The sequence below is a fragment of the Aethina tumida genome, chromosome 4 (assembly GCF_024364675.1).
Source record: "Aethina tumida isolate Nest 87 chromosome 4, icAetTumi1.1, whole genome shotgun sequence".
Lineage (NCBI taxonomy): Eukaryota > Metazoa > Arthropoda > Insecta > Coleoptera > Nitidulidae > Aethina > Aethina tumida.
Genome location: NC_065438.1, coordinates 2,516,618 through 2,537,110, shown reverse-complemented (window position 1 = coordinate 2,537,110; position 20,493 = coordinate 2,516,618). Strand labels below are relative to the sequence as shown.

General features: G+C 30.5%; 5 protein-coding genes across 5 annotated transcripts; 3 read left to right on the top strand and 2 right to left on the bottom strand.

The window, feature by feature from the left end:
* The first annotated feature begins 1,960 nt into the window (after nt 1-1,960).
* LOC109601484 (10 kDa heat shock protein, mitochondrial) lies at nt 1,961-2,774 on the top strand. Its single transcript, XM_020017731.2, has 3 exons — nt 1,961-2,117; nt 2,177-2,338; nt 2,398-2,774. The coding sequence occupies exons 1-3, from the start codon at nt 2,115-2,117 to the stop codon at nt 2,539-2,541; spliced, it is 309 nt and encodes a 102-aa protein (XP_019873290.1). The 5' UTR covers nt 1,961-2,114; the 3' UTR covers nt 2,542-2,774.
* A 187-nt stretch (nt 2,775-2,961) lies between these two features.
* On the top strand, nt 2,962-3,514 carry LOC109601493 (NADH dehydrogenase [ubiquinone] 1 alpha subcomplex subunit 7). The gene has a single exon (XM_020017740.2). It carries the CDS (start codon nt 3,142-3,144, stop codon nt 3,448-3,450), a length of 309 nt encoding a protein of 102 aa, XP_019873299.1. The 5' UTR covers nt 2,962-3,141; the 3' UTR covers nt 3,451-3,514.
* A 197-nt stretch (nt 3,515-3,711) lies between these two features.
* On the bottom strand, nt 3,712-6,100 carry LOC109601479 (protein asteroid). Its single transcript, XM_020017726.2, has one exon. The coding sequence runs from the start codon at nt 5,946-5,948 to the stop codon at nt 3,768-3,770; it is 2,181 nt and encodes a 726-aa protein (XP_019873285.2). The 5' UTR covers nt 5,949-6,100; the 3' UTR covers nt 3,712-3,767.
* A 10,993-nt stretch (nt 6,101-17,093) lies between these two features.
* LOC109601482 (D-3-phosphoglycerate dehydrogenase) lies at nt 17,094-19,059 on the top strand. Its single transcript, XM_020017728.2, has 5 exons — nt 17,094-17,277; nt 17,744-17,895; nt 17,952-18,171; nt 18,462-18,594; nt 18,648-19,059. The coding sequence occupies exons 1-5, from the start codon at nt 17,149-17,151 to the stop codon at nt 19,007-19,009; spliced, it is 996 nt and encodes a 331-aa protein (XP_019873287.2). The 5' UTR covers nt 17,094-17,148; the 3' UTR covers nt 19,010-19,059.
* A 66-nt stretch (nt 19,060-19,125) lies between these two features.
* On the bottom strand, nt 19,126-20,316 carry LOC109601488 (28S ribosomal protein S22, mitochondrial). The gene is made up of 2 exons (XM_020017736.2): nt 20,152-20,316; nt 19,126-20,095 (listed from the first exon to the last, which is right to left on the bottom strand). Exons 1-2 carry the CDS (start codon nt 20,276-20,278, stop codon nt 19,176-19,178), a joined length of 1,047 nt encoding a protein of 348 aa, XP_019873295.1. The 5' UTR covers nt 20,279-20,316; the 3' UTR covers nt 19,126-19,175.
* Nucleotides 20,317-20,493: the final 177 nt, after the last annotated feature.

The following is a 20,493-nucleotide window of genomic DNA, read 5'->3' as shown; positions in this document are numbered from 1 at the left end:
ATATATTATATATTATATATTATATATTATATATTATATATTATATATTATATATTATATATTATATATTATATATTATATATTATATATTATATATTATATATTATATATTATATATTATATATTATATATTATATATTATATATTATATATTATATATTATATATTATATATTATATATTATATATTATATATTATATATTATATATTATATATTATATATTATATATTATATATTATATATTATATATTATATATTATATATTATATATTATATATTATATATTATATATTATATATTATATATTATATATTATATATTATATATTATATATTATATATTATATATTATATATTATATATTATATATTATATATTATATATTATATATTATATATTATATATTATATATTATATATTATATATTATATATTATATATTATATATTATATATTATATATTATATATTATATATTATATATTATATATTATATATTATATATTATATATTATATATTATATATTATATATTATATATTATATATTATATATTATATATTATATATTATATATTATATATTATATATTATATATTATATATTATATATTATATATTATATATTATATATTATATATTATATATTATATATATGTTTTTTACTTTAACTAAAAATTAATTAAGATTTTGAAATAAATTTATGTTGTTATATATAAAAAATATTTCATTGTTTTTCTAAAAATATTAAGCTTTACAGTAATTTCGTTAATAAAATATGTATCAGAATATATATGTATATACTTCGTGTAGTAAATTAATATTTTACAAAAACTTAATATAATAATCAGTAAATTATAGTTTTTTCTTTATTAAACAGAAATATAATTGTTAAGGTGTCAGTTGAGTCAATTATTTTTTTAGACTCAATTTATAAAAATAATATACATTGAAAATTATAATAGTTTATTAAAAATTTTGTAATTTAGCTTATTAACCATCTGAAATATTATCCTTTCCTATACAAAGGGTGATTTGGCGCCGGTCTCCTTCCATAAACCAGCTAAACTGCATAACATTAGCATATAGCAAAGGATCACCCCCAACATATACGACTTGTGAATGTTGCCGGATATTAATGAGCCCACCCCCGCCGGTTGATACGCAGGTGGCGAGGTGATGACGACGTCGGATCTTGAACTGGTGTCAACGGAATATGACATAAACGTCGAGATGATCGGTGACGATTAGCGAATCGATAAATTTATCGGTGTGTGGCGTGGCCGACCTCCCGGGGGGTTCGACGGGAAAACGCCACCGACAGCACGCTCGGCTATTCCTGATAAGGAAAATTGCGCGACGCCGGTGACGGCGACGCTTTCGGGGAGCGAATGGGTCGGGGATCAATCGTTGCGGCCAATCCCTGACGGTCGTATTAAAAAATCTCATAAAGTCAACAAAATATATATTTTTATAATTTCTAAAATTTTAATATCGGAAATATAAGTAGTAAAACATGTAAAATAAGTCATAAATGTGATGTAGAATTTTTAAAATACTACATTTACTTTTTAAAATTATGTTTCTGCTTTAACATTAATTAATCGCATAAATAATTTAAATATAAAACACATTTTAATTAATAAACTTTATATTCAATATTTGTTTTTATTCTGAAATCAATCTAATGCACACATTTTATGATTAGTATTAACTAATTAATTATTAATATAAATAATGAATTAAAGTAACATATTGTTGGTGTAATTTGAGTTGCGTAATTCCATTGTTCAAAGTTCATGTGAAAATATAATACAACTAGCAGCATCTATCTGTGATAGACTAAAAATTTATAAAGAGGTATCTGTAATTTGTGACGCAAGCAAAAACGCAGTAAGCTCGCACAGACGTCTTCCAATTAGCACATTCATTCCAATGTGTTAAAAAAGGATAGATATTAAGACAAAGTCGCTTCCAACTAATTCTGGACCTCGTGTGATAACCTACAGACTCCCTCCCTAATCTATACCGGCACGTTTCTGGAATCTTCTAAAAAGTAGCACCGGGACCTTTGGTTAAGACTGATCCGCATTTTGCTCAGCAAATTCATCACATAAAAATGGTAGGTACACGTGGTGGTGGTTTGAGGCGTTGTTTAAGTGTGCTTTTTATAAATTTTAGTCTGGAGCTTTGAAACGTTTGGTCCCTCTTTTCGACCGCGTTCTAATCAAAAAGGCTGAGGCCGTGACGAAAACGGCTGGAGGAATCGTCATTCCTGAGAAGGCACAAGCCAAAGTGCTCCAAGGAACTGTTGTGGCTGTAGGACCTGGTGCCAGAGCTAATGTAAGTTGATCGTTGAATTATCAATGGATTTGGTAATAATTATTGAATTGAATTTGCAGGATGGACAAATTATCCCCCTCTCAGTTAAAGTAGGAGATAAAGTATTGTTACCTGAATATGGTGGTACCAAATTGGAATTAGAAGAAAACCAGGAATATCACTTGTATAGGGAATCTGATATTTTAGGCAAATTGGAAGCTTAAGTGGATCTATTTTGTACTTTTATATGTTCATTATCTTCTCTGTGAGAAAGCCTGGGGTTTTTATGTTGAAAATTGTTATTTTTTAAGTCAAAGACTAAAAATTCCAGGCAAAGAATGTTCGACCAGGATTCACTAAGTTAAGTCGAATATGTCCAGAAATTCCATCATTGTTGTAGTATATTAGCTTTAATTGTATGTTGTTAATCTTTAAGAATAAAATTTTTTACTAAAAACTTGTTTTTAATTTTGTTTAAAGTGAATATGTGGGCTATACATATAAGTTAAAAGAGAATCACTTTGAACTATTATAGAATATGTGTACATTTAATAGTTCCAATGTAAAACTATGATATTTTTTGCCAATGAAAAAATAAGCCAATTTTGATGAAATACAATTAAATCCTCACATATTCAGAAGGCAAAAATAATTTAAACTCCGCTAATAATCAGACAGTGTTTATGCGATAACACTATAAATATATAATCGGGGCTGATGACTGCTTATGCAACTGACAGTTGAACATAACCTCCAAAATTCTCAGTCACAGTCCTACTGTTCCCAATACACAATAGGCATCTAAACCCACAACTATCAAAAAAATGCCTCCAAAAGTGAACATTCACGACGTCAATCCGTTCTTGCAACTCGTCAGGAATTTTCTGCTAGGTAGAAAACACACACTGGCCCTCAGATTCCAGGACACAATTGCTACCAGGTCCCCGCCACCACCAGTACTGCCTGACGGGCCCAGTCACCGATTGAATGCTAATTACTACTACACAAGAGACGCCAGAAGGGAGGTACAACCTCCAGAAGTTCTAGCACCCAAACCGAAGGAAATCGAAGCAGGGGCTGAAGGTCAGAGTATCAAGAGGATTACGCCTGGTAACGTCTGGAAATGGGATTAGGTAGTTGATGGGCTACAATATGTAAATACATTAATTTAGAAGAAATAAAATAGGTGTTAACGTCTTAATGTTTTTTTGTTATCAAATTAAAATTTATTGATTAATTTTAGTAAAATTGGCACCTTTCAGTCAGTTTTATGAAATTATTTAACTTGGCCTTTCATAAATTAATATAATTTTTGAATAAAATAATCTATAATTTTCAAACATTGAATTGCGAACAAGGAAATCATAAAAAGGAACAAAATAAAAGCCAGTAAGTTATGTTGTTTTATATAAATGGTAACAAAATAAATTTTATTGCCACTATTTACAAGTCATTCAACAGATGCAAGAAGAGCAAATCTATTATTTGAATCATATATATTAGGTTCATCTTCTTCAGGCTTCTCATATACATCTTCCTCAACATCTTCCTTTTTAGCTTTTCTCTTTTTTCTTCTAGGAGGTGCAGCTTTTTCACTTGTTAGTATTGACTTGTTTAAATTCTCCATCATTAGTACATAACTGTTCAACAGTGAAGGAGCACTTTTTAATAAAATTTTTATGTAGTCATCCAACTTGGTCCTTCTTTTAAAATTAGCAACAGCATTATACAAAAATGTGCCATCATAAAACTTGTACACTAGAAATTTTTCAAAAGGGTGATTTAACAAATTATTTAAATAATATATGTGTATAAGACAACTTTGGAATTCAGCCAGTTCATGAACTATATGGGATCTGAAATACCTAATGCTACTTTTAAGCTGTAAACTCATTTGAAATAAATGTATAACGTCATTCATGCAAAATATTGCGTCTTCTCTGTTAATATTTGTTAAAGATTGATTAATACTTGTTGCAGGAGTAGTATTACTGTTGTTATGCTTTAAATTTTGTATTATTTGATGAAACTTTGAGTCAAATGCTTTTGATGACCTAAACTTTCCAATTTGAGTATCAACATAATTAAGTAAAAGAGCGCATAAAATTATAGCATACACATAATAATTATCAAATTTTGATTGTATACTTTTATATTTTAATGATATTAACATTACATGCCAAGATTCAGGGAAGTGTTTTAAACAGTCTTCAATGAAACAATCTTCTATACCCAAAATATTCAGTAAAAGTTTTTGTCTTGAAGATTGATCCATAGTTTGTACTTCTGAGTAGTTTGGTAATTTTAATTCAATAACAGGTGCCTCATAAAATTTTACAGTACTTTCACATCTGGCAATACATTTAAATTTCTCTGCAGTGTCCCCAGATAAAATCTTGTGAATTGCTGCCACAATTTTGAAACTAATCAGATGGGAGGGAGTCAGACTGTAGTCTTCTATTTGAGGAATACAGTAATATTTATGCTGCACAACTATATCCATAAAACTGGGTGGAAACTGACAATTTCTGAATTTTTCCAAAAATTCTTTGGGCAACTTGTGCCTTAATTCATCATCATATTTTCCAAAATCAACATTTTCTTCCTCAGATGTTTCTAGGTCTTCTAGGTCACCTGAACAATCCTCAATCGCATTCAGGTCAATATTTAAAGAGTCATCTTCTGATTTTACTTTATTTGCCAAGTTCAAATTTAAATATTTTGTGTAAATTGTGTTCAAAGTATTATAGCCTTTAAGTGAACTTTCAATTTTATCAGCAATTTTCTTCCTTTTGTCTAATTTGTACCTACTAAGTACCTTTGTGAGGGCAGACTCTGGAGTTTCATTTTGAAGCCAAACTATTACTGATTTGATATTCCTTTGTTGTTCATTTTGTAGCCTGTTAGTTTTTTGTACCTTCAAGTGTTGATAAAATTCTTTGAAGAAACTCTTTTTTACATAATCATTACCCAATAGCACAGCTAAGAGGGGTAAGTTTTTCTTATCAAGACCTCCAAAGTAGTCTAAAAACTTTTCAATTCTGTAAATTTTGCAGCAAATATACTTGTAACCATTCTTAGACACTCTTAGATTCATCTCAAAATTACTAAATGGAATATATTGCACATCAAAAATGTAATAATCTGAGTCAAAACTTATAACAGGACAGTTTAGAGATCTGGCCAAACAGGCGGATTCACTATCACCTTCAAAGTCACACATCACACAAGCAATGTTCAACTCCTTAACAACACTAATAAACGCCTCCCTCAAAAACAAAGGAAACACCGATACCGATCCCTCAGTGACTGGATTCAAATCTTTCGCTGCCTGAATCTTATTCTTCATTCGGTCCAAAATTGTGCTCAGCTTTTTCTGTTCATAACCCCCATCGAATATAACATAAGGTGTGACATTGCATTCTTTAAGTAGCATAAATAATTGTTTGATGACAGCTGCGTATTTGTCGTAGTCGCCGCCAAAACAATCGTTGGTTCTGGTGTGCCATTTGTACAACTGGCACGCAATGCTGTTGCCATCAATGACCAAGTTGCAATCGTGGAGCTCGTAGTCATCGAAAAACTCCTCCGATCGGTGCTGGACGAAGGTGGTTAAGCCCCGGATGCCCATGTTTTAATTTTAATAGAAAACTTATCATAAAAATAGAAAAACCATTTTACAAAGGTTAAATGTGTTATCTGTCAAGTGTTCTGAACTATTGTTGCCTTGGTTCGGCAACCACCTTAACACATATGTAATAATTTTTATTTTTGTTTTTTAATTATATTGAATATCTTATGTAACTGGGATTTTAAATACAAATACACAATTACTTTAAATAAAGTTTATTAGTGAGATCTTTTACCTTAATCAGTGTGGCCCTTTAACAAACCGACTTTCTGTGAACCGGTTATTTTCCACACGTTAAACACCTTTGGATTCGGCAAGGTTCGGCATCTGAATTTGAACGCAACCGAAACTCGATGTGGTTAGGTTAGAAACTAATTTCCATAATAACATATAAACAGTTATTTATTATAAAGCAATAGGTAAATTTTTATTATTTTTAACAAATATTATTAATTATTAACGTATTTAATTATATATTTTGAATATTATTTGTATTGTTCAAATTGTATTTCCTTTGTTTATTATTATATACTTTCGATTGAAATGAATCTATTGTTTATAAATTATCAATTGTAAAATTAAATAAACTTTAACAATGTTATATTGATTATAATGATTGTAATAACATATAAACAAATTATAAAAAATATAAAACAACAGGTGATATTTGTTTAAATTTCAAATATTGTATAGGAAAATTTTCAATTCGGTTGAGAATGTTCTCGTTACGCATGACTTAACAAACACTTGGCGTCGACCAATCAGATTTTGTATAGGAAAATTTTCAATTCGGTTGAGAATGTTTTCGTTACGCATGAATTAACAAACACTCGGTGTCGACCAATCAGACGCAAGGGATGAGTCACCGCCATTAGGTGCTATATAAGACGCCGCGTGAGTCAGACCTGTCAGTCTGTTATCGACCCTCGTATCGACCGGTTGGGTGGTCTGGGGTGGTGATCCGCACCAACATACCCTCCAAGTTAATTCGGTGCCTTTTTCTTACAAATCTATTGTTTACGGAGTTATTCAATTATTTTATTTGAACGGCACACTAATGTTGTTCTTTTACTACAATTATATTTTGAAATTATTTTATACCAATTCCTGCCTAGAAATATAAATTTATATAAAAAATAATAATTTATAAAGTCGGTTACATAAGGATTAAGTAGAGGATCAATCAATTAAAAATAATTGCATGAATAAAACTTTGCATGAATAGTTTATAAGAATCAATGCATGTATAAGTGACAATATTTCAGAATCAACTCTACTTGGATTAAGTGGAGTATGCATGAATAAAACTTTGCATGAATAGTTTATAAGAATTAATGCATGCTTTAAGTGACAATACTTCAGAATCAACTCTACTTGGATTAAGTGGAGTATGCATGAATAAAACTTTGCATGAATAGTTTATAAGAATCAACGCATGTATATGTGACAATATTTCAGAATCAACTCTACTTGGATTAAGTGGAGTATGCATGAATAAAACTTTGCATGAATAGTTTATAAGAATCAATGCATGTATAAGCGACAATATTTCAGAATCAACTCTACTTGGATTAAGTGGAGTATGCATGAATAAAACTTTGCATGAATAGTTTATAAGAATCAATGCATGTATAAGTGACAATATTTCAGAATTAACTCTACTTGGATTAAGTGGAGTATGCATGAATAAAACTTTGCATGAATAGTTTATAAGAATCAATGCATGTTTAAGTGACAATATTTCAGAATCAACTCTACTTGGATTAAGTGGAGTATGCATGAATAAAACTTTGCATGAATAGTTTATAAGAATCAATGCATGTATAAGTGACAATATTTCAGAATCAACTCTACTTGGATTAAGTGGAGTATGCATGAATAAAACTTTGCATGAACAGTTTATAAGATTCAATGCATGTATAAGTGACAATATTTCAGAATCAACTCTACTTGGATTAAGTGGAGTATGCATGAATAAAACTTTGCATGAATAGTTTATAAGAATTAATGCATGCTTTAAGTGACAATATTTCAGAATCAACTCTACTTGGATTAAGTGGAGTATGCATGAATAAAACTTTGCATGAATAGTTTATAAGAATCAATGCATGCTTTAAGTGAGAATATTTCAGAATCAACTCTACTTGGATTAAGTGGAGTATGCATGAATAAAACTTTGCATGAATAGTTTATAAGAATCAATGCATGCTTTAAGTGACAATATTTCAGTATCAACTCTACTTGGATTAAGTGGAGTATGCATGAATAAAACTTTGCATGAATAGTTTATAAGAATCAATGCATGCTTTAAGTGACAATATTTCAGAATCAACTCTACTTGGATTAAGTGGAGTATGCATGAATAAAACTTTGCATGAATTGTTTATAAGAATCAATGCATGCTTTAAGTGACAATATTTCAGAATCAACTCTACTTGGATTAAGTGGAGCATGCATGAATAAAACTTTGCATGAATAGTTTATAAGAATCAATGCATGTATAAGTGACAATATTTCAGAATCAACTCTACTTGGATTAAGTGGAGTATGCATGAATAAAACTTTGCATGAATAGTTTATAAGAATCAATGCATGCTTTAAGTGACAATATTTCAGAATCAACTCTACTTGGATTAAGTGGAGTATGCATGAATAAATCTTTGCATGAATAGTTTATAAGAATCAATGCATGTATAAGTGACAATATTTCAGAATCAACTCTACTTGGATTAAGTGGAGTATGCATGAATAAAACTTTGCATGAATAGTTTATAAGAATCAATGCATGTATAAGTGACAATATTTCAGAATCAACTCTACTTGGATTAAGTGGAGTATGCATGAATAAAACTTTGCATGAATAGTTTATAAGAATTAATGCATGCTTTAAGTGACAATATTTCAGAATCAACTCTACTTGGATTAAGTGGAGTATGCATGAATAAAACTTTGCATGAATAGTTTATAAGAATCAATGCATGTATATGTGACAATATTTCAGAATCAACTCTACTTGGATTAAGTGGAGTATGCATGAATAAAACTTTGCATGAATAGTTTATAAGAATCAATGCATGTATAAGTGACAATATTTCAGAATCAACTCTACTTGGATTAAGTGGAGTATGCATGAATAAAACTTTGCATGAATAGTTTATAAGAATTAATGCATGCTTTAAGTGACAATATTTCAGAATCAACTCTACTTGGATTAAGTGGAGTATGCATGAATAAAACTTTGCATGAATAGTTCATAAGAATCAATGCATGCTTTAAGTGACAATATTTCAGAATCAACTCTACTTGGATTAAGTGGAGTATGCATGAATAAAACTTTGCATGAATAGTTTATAAGAATCAATGCATGTATATGTGACAATATTTCAGAATCAACTTTACTTGGATTAAGTGGAGTATGTATGAATAAAACTTTGCATGAATAGTTTATAAGAATCAATGCATGTATAAGTGACAATATTTCAGAATCAACTCTACTTGGATTAAGTGGAGTATGCATGAATAAAACTTTGCATGAATAGTTTATAAGAATCAATGCATGTATATGTGACAATATTTCAGAATCAACTCTACTTAGATTAAGTGGAGTATGCATGAATAAAACTTTGCATGAATAGTTTATAAGAATCAATGCATGCTTTAAGTGACAATATTTCAGAATCAACTCTACTTGGATTAAGTGGAGTATGCATGAATAAAACTTTGCATGAATAGTTTATAAGAATCAATGCATGTATATGTGACAATATTTCAGAATCAACTCTACTTGGATTAAGTGGAGTATGTATGAATAAAACTTTGCATGAATAGTTTATAAGAATCAATGCATGTATAAGTGACAATATTTCAGAATCAACTCTACTTGGATTAAGTGGAATATGCATGAATAAAACTTTGCATGAATAGTTTATAAGAATCAATGCATGTATAAGTGACAATATTTCAGAATCAACTCTACTTGGATTAAGTGGAGTATGCATGAATAAAACTTTGCATGAATAGTTTATAAGAATCAATGCATGCTTTAAGTGACAATATTTCAGAATCAACTCTACTTGGATTAAGTGGAGTATGCATGAATAAAACTTTGCATGAATAGTTTATAAGAATCAATGCATGTATATGTGACAATATTTCAGAATCAACTCTACTTGGATTAAGTGGAGTATGCATGAATAAAACTTTGCATGAATAGTTTATAAGAATCAATGCATGTATAAGCGACAATATTTCAGAATCAACTCTACTTGGATTAAGTGGAGTATGCATGAATAAAACTTTGCATGAATAGTTTATAAGAATCAATGCATGCTTTAAGTGACAATATTTCAGAATCAACTCTACTTGGATTAAGTGGAGTATATATGAATAAAACTTTGCATGAATAGTTTATAAGAATCAATGCATGTATAAGTGACAATATTTCAGAATCAACTCTACTTGGATTAAGTGGAGTATGCATGAATAAAACTTTGCATGAATAGTTTATAAGAATCAATGCATGCTTTAAGTGACAATATTTCAGAATCAACTCTACTTGGATTAAGTGGAGTATGCATGAATAAAACTTTGCATGAATAGTTTATAAGAATCAATGCATGCTTTAAGTGACAATATTTCAGAATCAACTCTACTTGGATTAAGTGGAGTATGCATGAATAAAACTTTGCATGAATAGTTTATAAGAATCAATGCATGCTTTAAGTGACAATATTTCAGAATCAACTCTACTTGGATTAAGTGGAGTATATATGAATAAAACTTTGCATGAATAGTTTATAAGAATCAATGCATGTATAAGTGACAATATTTCAGAATCAACTCTACTTGGATTAAGTGGAGTATGCATGAATAAATCTTTGCATGAATAGTTTATAAGAATCAATGCATGTATAAGTGACAATATTTCAGAATCAACTCTACTTGGATTAAGTGGAGTATGCATGAATAAAACTTTGCATGAATAGTTTATAAGAATCAATGCATGCTTTAAGTGACAATATTTCAGAATCAACTCTACTTGGATTAAGTGGAGTATGCATGAATAAAACTTTGCATGAATAGTTTATAAGAATCAATGCATGCTTTAAGTGACAATATTTCAGAATCAACTCTACTTGGATTAAGTGGAGTATGCATGAATAAAACTTTGCATGAATAGTTTATAAGAATCAATGCATGTATAAGCGACAATATTTCAGAATCAACTCTACTTGGATTAAGTGGAGTATGCATGAATAAAACTTTGCATGAATAGTTTATAAGAATCAATGCATGCTTTAAGTGACAATATTTCAGAATCAACTCTACTTGGATTAAGTGGAGTATGCATGAATAAAACTTTGCATGAATAGTTTATAAGAATCAATGCATGCTTTAAGTGACAATATTTCAGAATCAACTCTACTTGGATTAAGTGGAGTATATATGAATAAAACTTTGCATGAATAGTTTATAAGAATCAATGCATGTATAAGTGACAATATTTCAGAATCAACTCTACTTGGATTAAGTGGAGTATGCATGAATAAATCTTTGCATGAATAGTTTATAAGAATCAATGCATGTATAAGTGACAATATTTCAGAATCAACTCTACTTGGATTAAGTGGAGTATGCATGAATAAAACTTTGCATGAATAGTTTATAAGAATCAATGCATGCTTTAAGTGACAATATTTCAGAATCAACTCTACTTGGATTAAGTGGAGTATGCATGAATAAAACTTTGCATGAATAGTTTATAAGAATCAATGCATGCTTTAAGTGACAATATTTCAGAATCAACTCTACTTGGATTAAGTGGAGTATGCATGAATAAAACTTTGCATGAATAGTTTATAAGAATCAATGCATGTATAAGCGACAATATTTCAGAATCAACTCTACTTGGATTAAGTGGAGTATGCATGAATAAAACTTTGCATGAATAGTTTATAAGAATCAATGCATGCTTTAAGTGACAATATTTCAGAATCAACTCTACTTGGATTAAGTGGAGTATATATGAATAAAACTTTGCATGAATAGTTTATAAGAATCAATGCATGTATAAGTGACAATATTTCAGAATCAACTCTACTTGGATTAAGTGGAGTATGCATGAATAAAACTTTGCATGAATAGTTTATAAGAATCAATGCATGTATAAGTGACAATATTTCAGAATCAACTCTACTTGGATTAAGTGGAGTATGCATGAATAAAACTTTGCATGAATAGTTTATAAGAATCAATGCATGCTTTAAGTGACAATATTTCAGAATCAACTCTACTTGGATTAAGTGGAGTATGCATGAATAAAACTTTGCATGAATAGTTTATAAGAATCAATGCATGTATAAGTGACAATATTTCAGAATCAACTCTACTTGGATTAAGTGGAGTATGCATGAATAAAACTTTGCATGAATAGTTTATAAGAATTAATGCATGCTTTAAGTGACAATATTTCAGAATCAACTCTACTTGGATTAAGTGGAGTATGCATGAATAAAACTTTGCATGAATAGTTTATAAGAATCAATGCATGCTTTAAGTGACAATATTTCAGAATCAACTCTACTTGGATTAAGTGGAGGATGCATGAATAAAACTTTGCATGAATAGTTTATAAGAATCAATGCATGTATAAGTGACAATATTTCAGAATCAACTCTACTTGGATTAAGTGGAGTATGCATGAATAAAACTTTGCATGAATAGTTTATAAGAATTAATGCATGCTTTAAGTGACAATATTTCAGAATCAACTCTACTTGGATTAAGTGGAGTATGCATGAATAAAACTTTGCATGAATAGTTTATAAGAATCAATGCATGCTTTAAGTGACAATATTTCAGAATCAACTCTACTTGGATTAAGTGGAGTATGCATGAATAAAACTTTGCATGAATAGTTTATAAGAATCAATGCATGTATATGTGACAATATTTCAGAATCAACTCTACTTGGATTAAGTGGAGTATGCATGAATAAAACTTTGCATGAATAGTTTATAAGAATTAATGCATGCTTTAAGTGACAATATTTCAGAATCAACTCTACTTGGATTAAGTGGAGTATGCATGAATAAAACTTTGCATGAATAGTTTATAAGAATCAATGCATGTATATGTGACAATATTTCAGAATCAACTCTACTTGGATTAAGTGGAGTATGCATGAATAAAACTTTGCATGAATAGTTTATAAGAATCAATGCATGTATAAGTGACAATATTTCAGAATCAACTCTACTTGGATTAAGTGGAGTATGCATGAATAAAACTTTGCATGAATAGTTTATAAGAATTAATGCATGCTTTAAGTGACAATATTTCAGAATCAACTCTACTTGGATTAAGTGGAGTATGCATGAATAAAACTTTGCATGAATAGTTCATAAGAATCAATGCATGCTTTAAGTGACAATATTTCAGAATCAACTCTACTTGGATTAAGTGGAGTATGCATGAATAAAACTTTGCATGAATAGTTTATAAGAATCAATGCATGTATATGTGACAATATTTCAGAATCAACTTTACTTGGATTAAGTGGAGTATGTATGAATAAAACTTTGCATGAATAGTTTATAAGAATCAATGCATGTATAAGTGACAATATTTCAGAATCAACTCTACTTGGATTAAGTGGAGTATGCATGAATAAAACTTTGCATGAATAGTTTATAAGAATCAATGCATGTATATGTGACAATATTTCAGAATCAACTCTACTTAGATTAAGTGGAGTATGCATGAATAAAACTTTGCATGAATAGTTTATAAGAATCAATGCATGCTTTAAGTGACAATATTTCAGAATCAACTCTACTTGGATTAAGTGGAGTATGCATGAATAAAACTTTGCATGAATAGTTTATAAGAATCAATGCATGTATATGTGACAATATTTCAGAATCAACTCTACTTGGATTAAGTGGAGTATGTATGAATAAAACTTTGCATGAATAGTTTATAAGAATCAATGCATGTATAAGTGACAATATTTCAGAATCAACTCTACTTGGATTAAGTGGAGTATGCATGAATAAAACTTTGCATGAATAGTTTATAAGAATCAATGCATGCTTTAAGTGACAATATTTCAGAATCAACTCTACTTGGATTAAGTGGAGTATGCATGAATAAAACTTTGCATGAATAGTTTATAAGAATCAATGCATGCTTTAAGTGACAATATTTCAGAATCAACTCTACTTGGATTAAGTGGAGTATGCATGAATAAAACTTTGCATGAATAGTTTATAAGAATCAATGCATGCTTTAAGCGACAATATTTCAGAATCAACTCTACTTGGATTAAGTGGAGTATGCATGAATAAAACTTTGCATGAATAGTTTATAAGAATCAATGCATGCTTTAAGTGACAATATTTCAGAATCAACTCTACTTGGATTAAGTGGAGTATGCATGAATAAAACTTTGCATGAATAGTTTATAAGAATCAATGCATGTATAAGTGACAATATTTCAGAATCAACTCTACTTGGATTAAGTGGAGTATGCATGAATAAAACTTTGCATGAATAGTTTATAAGAATCAATGCATGCTTTAAGTGACAATATTTCAGAATCAACTCTACTTGGATTAAGTGGAGTATGCATGAATAAAACTTTGCATGAATAGTTTATAAGAATCAATGCATGCTTGAAGTGACAATATTTCAGAATCAACTCTACTTGGATTAAGTGGAGTATGCATGAATAAAACTTTGCATGAATAGTTTATCAGAATCATTGCATGCTTTAAGTGACAATATTTCAGAATCAACTCTACTTGGATTAAGTGGAGTATGCATGAATAGTTTATAAGAATCAATGCATGCTTTAAATGACAATATTTCAGAATAAATCAACTCTACCTGGATTAAGTGGAAAAATGAAGAACTTGAATTAAATATAAGAATATAAAGCCTGCTCACATCTGGACCATGATGTTCCAACCAACTATTGGAAAGCCGATAAGGCAACAGGGAAAGGACACTAAAGGTAATAATTTATTATTTTAATTATCAATAAAACTATATTAATTATTATTTTTGATTAATTTCAGGTAGGTCCAGAACGAGACTAGTTAACCTGGCAACTGGCAACGCAAAGTAAGTTTTTGAATATATTGATTTTAATTCCAAATCTTCTTGCATCATGATCTTTTGATTTATATATACATATGTTTTTGAAAAACGTAAGAAAGATATCTTTTATTATTTTCAGGAATGGTTTATTTTTATTTTCTTTGTCCAATCTAATCAGACATTCTTTTCAGCTCAAATAAATTAATGATACAGTTGTGTTAAATGTTTGTTTTGTATGATTTTCAGGAGTATTATATTCATTTATATGCCTTTCACTCTTTCAGCTTAAATAAATAAAAGAAAATTTAGTTTTATTTTCTTCACTTTTATTGAATAAAATCTGTGTCCTACATGTTATTGACCAACCAATTCCCATTTTGTTCGTCATATTATTGACCAACAAATTCCCTTTTTGTTCGTCATATTATTGGCCAACAAATTCCCTTTTTGTTCGTCATATTATTGACCAACAAATTCCCTTTCTTTTCGTCATATTATTGACCAACAAGTTTTTTTTTGTTCTTCAAATTATTGGCCAACAAATTTCCTTTGTGTTCCATTTTTTAATTATTTATTTATTTGCAGGGATTCATAATAATTAATAATTTTAATTTATTTACAGATAATAGAGTATTTAGATTTTAGTAAAGTGTAACTTAGTGTAGGGCTGCATTTACTGAGCGAGGATTTTTGAATTGAATAATTTTCGCCGTAAATGCAGCGGCAAGCTCACCAAATTACTAACCCAAAATTGTATTTTTAAATTGTAAGGCTTGTCATAGGATTTTCAAAATTGTACCTCTACTGCAGAGATACAACTTTGAATTATGTCCTATCTGATGACGCACGAAATGCAGAAACAAGCGGGAATAGAATATATTTATTTTCTATTTCCATTGATTTATCATAAAGACGAATATAATTTTGGGTATCCTCCGCAATTAATTCGGTGGTGTGGCTCGGGGTAGTGCTCGGGATTCGGGTCCACGACAGTTGTGTTCCGATTCAGAAACCGAACCGTGCCGAGTCCAAAGGTGTCGAACGTGTCTAACGAAAATAACCAGTTCACAGGAAGCCGGTTTGACTATGGTCCCCAATAGTCCAAGTTTAAAGAGTATTCGCAAATGTTGGAACCAAATACAAATATTGAAGAATAATTTATGAAATGAATTAGCGCAAAGAGGCACTTATAAAAGTGTTTCTGGAGGACTTGCGCACAAAATATTCCTTGAAATTTCATTATTGCTTGTTTAATTGTCGGTTTTACAAAATATTACCCATCTACCTTTGTTTAAATATTAAATTATATTCTATTTTAATTGATAAAAACATAAAAATGTATTTTTAATATTAATTTAACTGCCCCACTATCTATTAGTTTGTTCCATACTAGGAAGTACTGTACTAGTACCTGATCAGTTCAAAATCATTGTTATCATAGAAGTTATGATGATGATGATGATGATCCTTCTTATTGGGCACAAAATGAACACATGTCAAATCTAATAAAAACTCATATTCTTTCTTTTTTAACAAATCTTCTAAATAGTGTTCTTCCAAGACTCTGGGAGCTATAATATTCTTTCTTTTCAATGGGAAGAAAATTTGATTGACCCTCTTCCTCAAATATATGTTTTGTTTTAGTAGTGTGGGATGAGATAACTCATGTCACATTCATATATTTGAGCAATTCATGAACGAAAGGAGCGTAATTGTTAAATAAATCCCATTCTAGAGTCGAAGCAAAAAAATATTTGTTTTACATCAAAGAACTTATATTACAAATTTTTTGTAATCTTTCAAGTGTTTGTAAATCCACTTTTACAAACCTCCCAATTAGCTAATTTGTATCGATAACTGTTTATTTGCTGGGGGTACCCACGTAATCTCTTATCACCAAAATGACTTCAGAAAACATCTTTCCTTGACAAATAAATTTCTTAATTCCTGCTGATAAAACCGTCAACGAAACAACTAGCGGCAAACAAACGCTTATTTAAAGAGAGTGGGGACCTGGGTGAAGGTTAAAGACAATCGGTCGACGGTGCATTGTGTTCGAGGCAGTCTACAAATTAACAGTTTGGTCGCTGGGTCGAGTATGGACATCAAAAAAGTGCTTGTTGCTGACGCCGTCGATTCGGCCTGCACTGATCTGCTTAAGAAGCACGGAATCCAGGTGGATTGCAAGTATAAACTGCCTAAGGATCAGCTTATCAAGGAGATACCGGTATGTAATGAAGAGGAATTGGTGTAATGGAATTTATAATGAGTGGAGATATTTTTATGTGAGATTAGTATAGATTACTTTCTAACTTGTAAAGCTGTTTTAGTCAATGAAATTTAAACTTAATCAAATATTTTATCAGTACATCGATTTATTTACAAAATTATAACCATTTAACTCGACGTGGTTAATTAATCACTTTTATTAAAAATTAAATACTGGTACCAAATCAATTATAAACCTATATTCTAATGTTTAGTGATTTTTTTTACTGTGGCTAATTGAATCACATGTGTTAAGCTAACATTAATTGTTTTACAAGTTCTACGTCTTATCAGCTAATAAGTAATTCAATCCATCTGGTTCGTTCTATAAATAAAGTTATTGATATCTATTGAAATAATATATTACGCAATCCTCATGAAACATATACATGCCCATTTAAGCAACTTGTTTATTGTTATTACAGAGCTACGATGGCCTTATCGTAAGATCTGATACTAAAGTATCTGCTGATGTAATTGCTGCAGCTACCAATCTTAAAGTTATTGGCAGAGCTGGTGCTGGTGTCGACACCATCGATGTTGCAGCTGCCACAAACAAAAATGTATTGGTTCTCAAGTGAGTTTTCAAAAACAATTAATTTATAACATTTTACATTCTTATTATTTTACCAGTACACCTGGAGGTAACTCCATCAGTGCTTGTGAACTTACCTGCGCACTCATTACGAATCTGGCAAGAAACGTTGCAGCTGCAGCTGACAGTTTAAAAGCTGGCAGATGGGACAGGAAATTGTATTCTGGGCATGAGCTGTACGGCAAAACATTAGCTATTATTGGACTGGGAAGAATTGGAAAGGAAGTCGCCATTAGAATGCAATCTTGGGGAATGAGAGTAAGTTCAATGGAATTTTAATTGAACATTATGTTGATCATGGTCTTATCAAATTTTGTATCATACTATTTGTACATTGTTTGGACATGTTTCACTACCAACAAATGATGAAATAATTTTACATATATTATCAAATAATTGACCTTTTGATTCATTTAATGGGAATATTTAATTACCTAATTAAAATAGTTGAAACTATTTTTAAAAATTGTATGATGAAAAAGTCAGTGACTATACATATGGTAAAACAAAAAGTTAAAAATGTAAACAACTTTTTTAATATTTTATAGACTATTGGATTTGATCCAATCGTGAGTGCTGAGGAGGCAAGACAATTCAACGTGGAATCTCTGAGTTTGGAACAAATCTGGCCCCAAGCTGATTACATCACAGTCCACACACCTTTAATCCCTCAAACAAGAAGTAACTGTACAAAATTCCAAATGATCTTCATCATTAATTTATTTTATTTTCAGACTTGATAAACTCAAAAGTATTTAATGTGTGCAAAAAAGGAGTTCGCATTGTGAACGTGGCTCGTGGAGGCATAATCAGCGAGGCAGATTTGTTGGAAGCCCTTAAATCGGGACAATGCGGCGGCGCAGCTTTGGACGTGTTCGAACAAGAACCGCCCACCGATGCCGTGACTTTGGAGCTCATCAAACATCCGAAAGTTGTGGCCACGCCCCATCTAGGAGCCAGCACCACCGAGGCCCAAATTAGAGTGGCTGTTGAGATTTCTGAGCAGTTCATTGCTTTAACTGGCAAGAGTAAGGAGTACACCACTACTCCTGGAGTGGTCAATAGGACTGTGTTGGAGAATTTGAAGAAAAATTAAAGACTGGCCTGTATTTGAATTGAAGTTTTCTCAATAAAATATTTTTGTAACTGGTCATTTTTATTGCTACCCCTTATTATTAATTAATCAAAATGAGGAAAATAATACACTAAGACTTTCAATTATCTTTTATTTACACTTAAATATACAAATAACAAAATTCGTTTTAACTTAAACCATGTGCAGCTTTAATGCCTTTCTCCAGTTCTTCCTTCTGCCTTTGAACATCTTCATAAGCTTGAATGGCAAGCTCCAAAGCTCCCTTCTTTGTGGAATCTTTTTCAATGAACTGTCTAACAGCTTTTAACTTTCCATCACTATCATATTTCATATTATGTACTTTTCCATACAGTTCTAATAAATTGTTGGCTTCATCAATATGAGAAGTTTCAATTAAATCAAGCAACAGATTGTCAATTTGCCTGTTCCATACTAGGAAGAATGTTAAGGCTCCAAAATGTCTAGTAGACCTGAGCAGCTCAAAATCATGGTTATCATTAAGATATTGGTAAGTAATAGAAGTGACCCTCTGATAGTCCCTCTCATTGGGCTCAAAATGAACACATGCCAAATCTAATATAAACTCATACTCTTTCCTTTTTAACAAATCCTCTAAATAGTTATCTTCAAAGACCCTTGGAGCTTTAATACTCCTCCCTTTCCTTGGGAAGTAAATTTGATTTACCCTATTCCTCACTTCCCACTCAGCATCTTTTAAAGTGCCATCAGGTTCTCTCACCACAATCAACCTTTCAGTGTCTTTCAACCCAAAGGTAATATCAGTAAATACTAACCGACTTGTTTCTAAGCCCTGCAGAGCAGGATCTACTGAATACACTTTGCTTGAAGGCTCATGAATAGCCAAAACTGGTGGAATTTGTAGCAACTCATCTGCTTTCTTTTGTGCTTCTTGAAAGGCCTCTTCCAACTGCTCATCAGTCATGAACTGGTACTCTGGATCTGCTGGTACTTTGTCCCCAAGTTTTCTTTTTCTAAACACTTTCGACAAGTCGACTCTGGTGAGAGTTCTTAATAATGATTGGACTTCTTTGTTGAAAAATAAAGGTGCGGGATCCGATTTGTTGTCTAAAAGTAGAACTGGTTGAAAAACAAAAAGATAACCTTAAAATTGTGTAACTTACCGTACTCCTTTGGAGTATAATTTAGTAAACGAATACATGTCACACAGGTATTATTAAATTTGTAATTACTGTCGGTCTTCAGGCTGTTGAGCACCAGTTTTTTTGTTAAATGCCGCAGTAAAGCCATTTTCACATGCTTTAGTGCAAGTAGTTTGAATAAACAAAAAGTTATTGAACTACTTTTAATGCACTGTTGTCAAGTTATACAATTTCTTGTATTGAAAATTTATATTTTCTTGACTTTTATAGTTAATTATCAAATAAAATGCTAATACTGAAATTATAGGCACTATATAATAATTTACGTAACATTTATTGATTTTTATTGTTTTTAAAGTCTTT

Coding starts and splice junctions, on each gene's coding strand:
- LOC109601484 (XM_020017731.2), top strand. Junction 2,339..2,397: donor GACCTGGTGCCAGAGCTAAT/GTAAGTTGATCG, acceptor TTGAATTTGCAG/GATGGACAAATTATCCCCCT.
- LOC109601493 (XM_020017740.2), top strand. CDS start 3,142: ATGCCTCCAAAAGTGAACATTCACGACGTCAATCCGTTCTTGCAACTC.
- LOC109601488 (XM_020017736.2), bottom strand. CDS start 20,278: ATGGCTTTACTGCGGCATTTAACAAAAAAACTGGTGCTCAACAGCCTG. Junction 20,096..20,151: donor TTATACTCCAAAGGAGTACG/GTAAGTTACACA, acceptor TTCTACTTTTAG/ACAACAAATCGGATCCCGCA.
- LOC109601479 (XM_020017726.2), bottom strand. CDS start 5,948: ATGGGCATCCGGGGCTTAACCACCTTCGTCCAGCACCGATCGGAGGAG.
- LOC109601482 (XM_020017728.2), top strand. CDS start 17,149: ATGGACATCAAAAAAGTGCTTGTTGCTGACGCCGTCGATTCGGCCTGC. Junction 17,278..17,743: donor AGCTTATCAAGGAGATACCG/GTATGTAATGAA, acceptor TTGTTATTACAG/AGCTACGATGGCCTTATCGT. Junction 18,595..18,647: donor TTTAATCCCTCAAACAAGAA/GTAACTGTACAA, acceptor TTTTATTTTCAG/ACTTGATAAACTCAAAAGTA.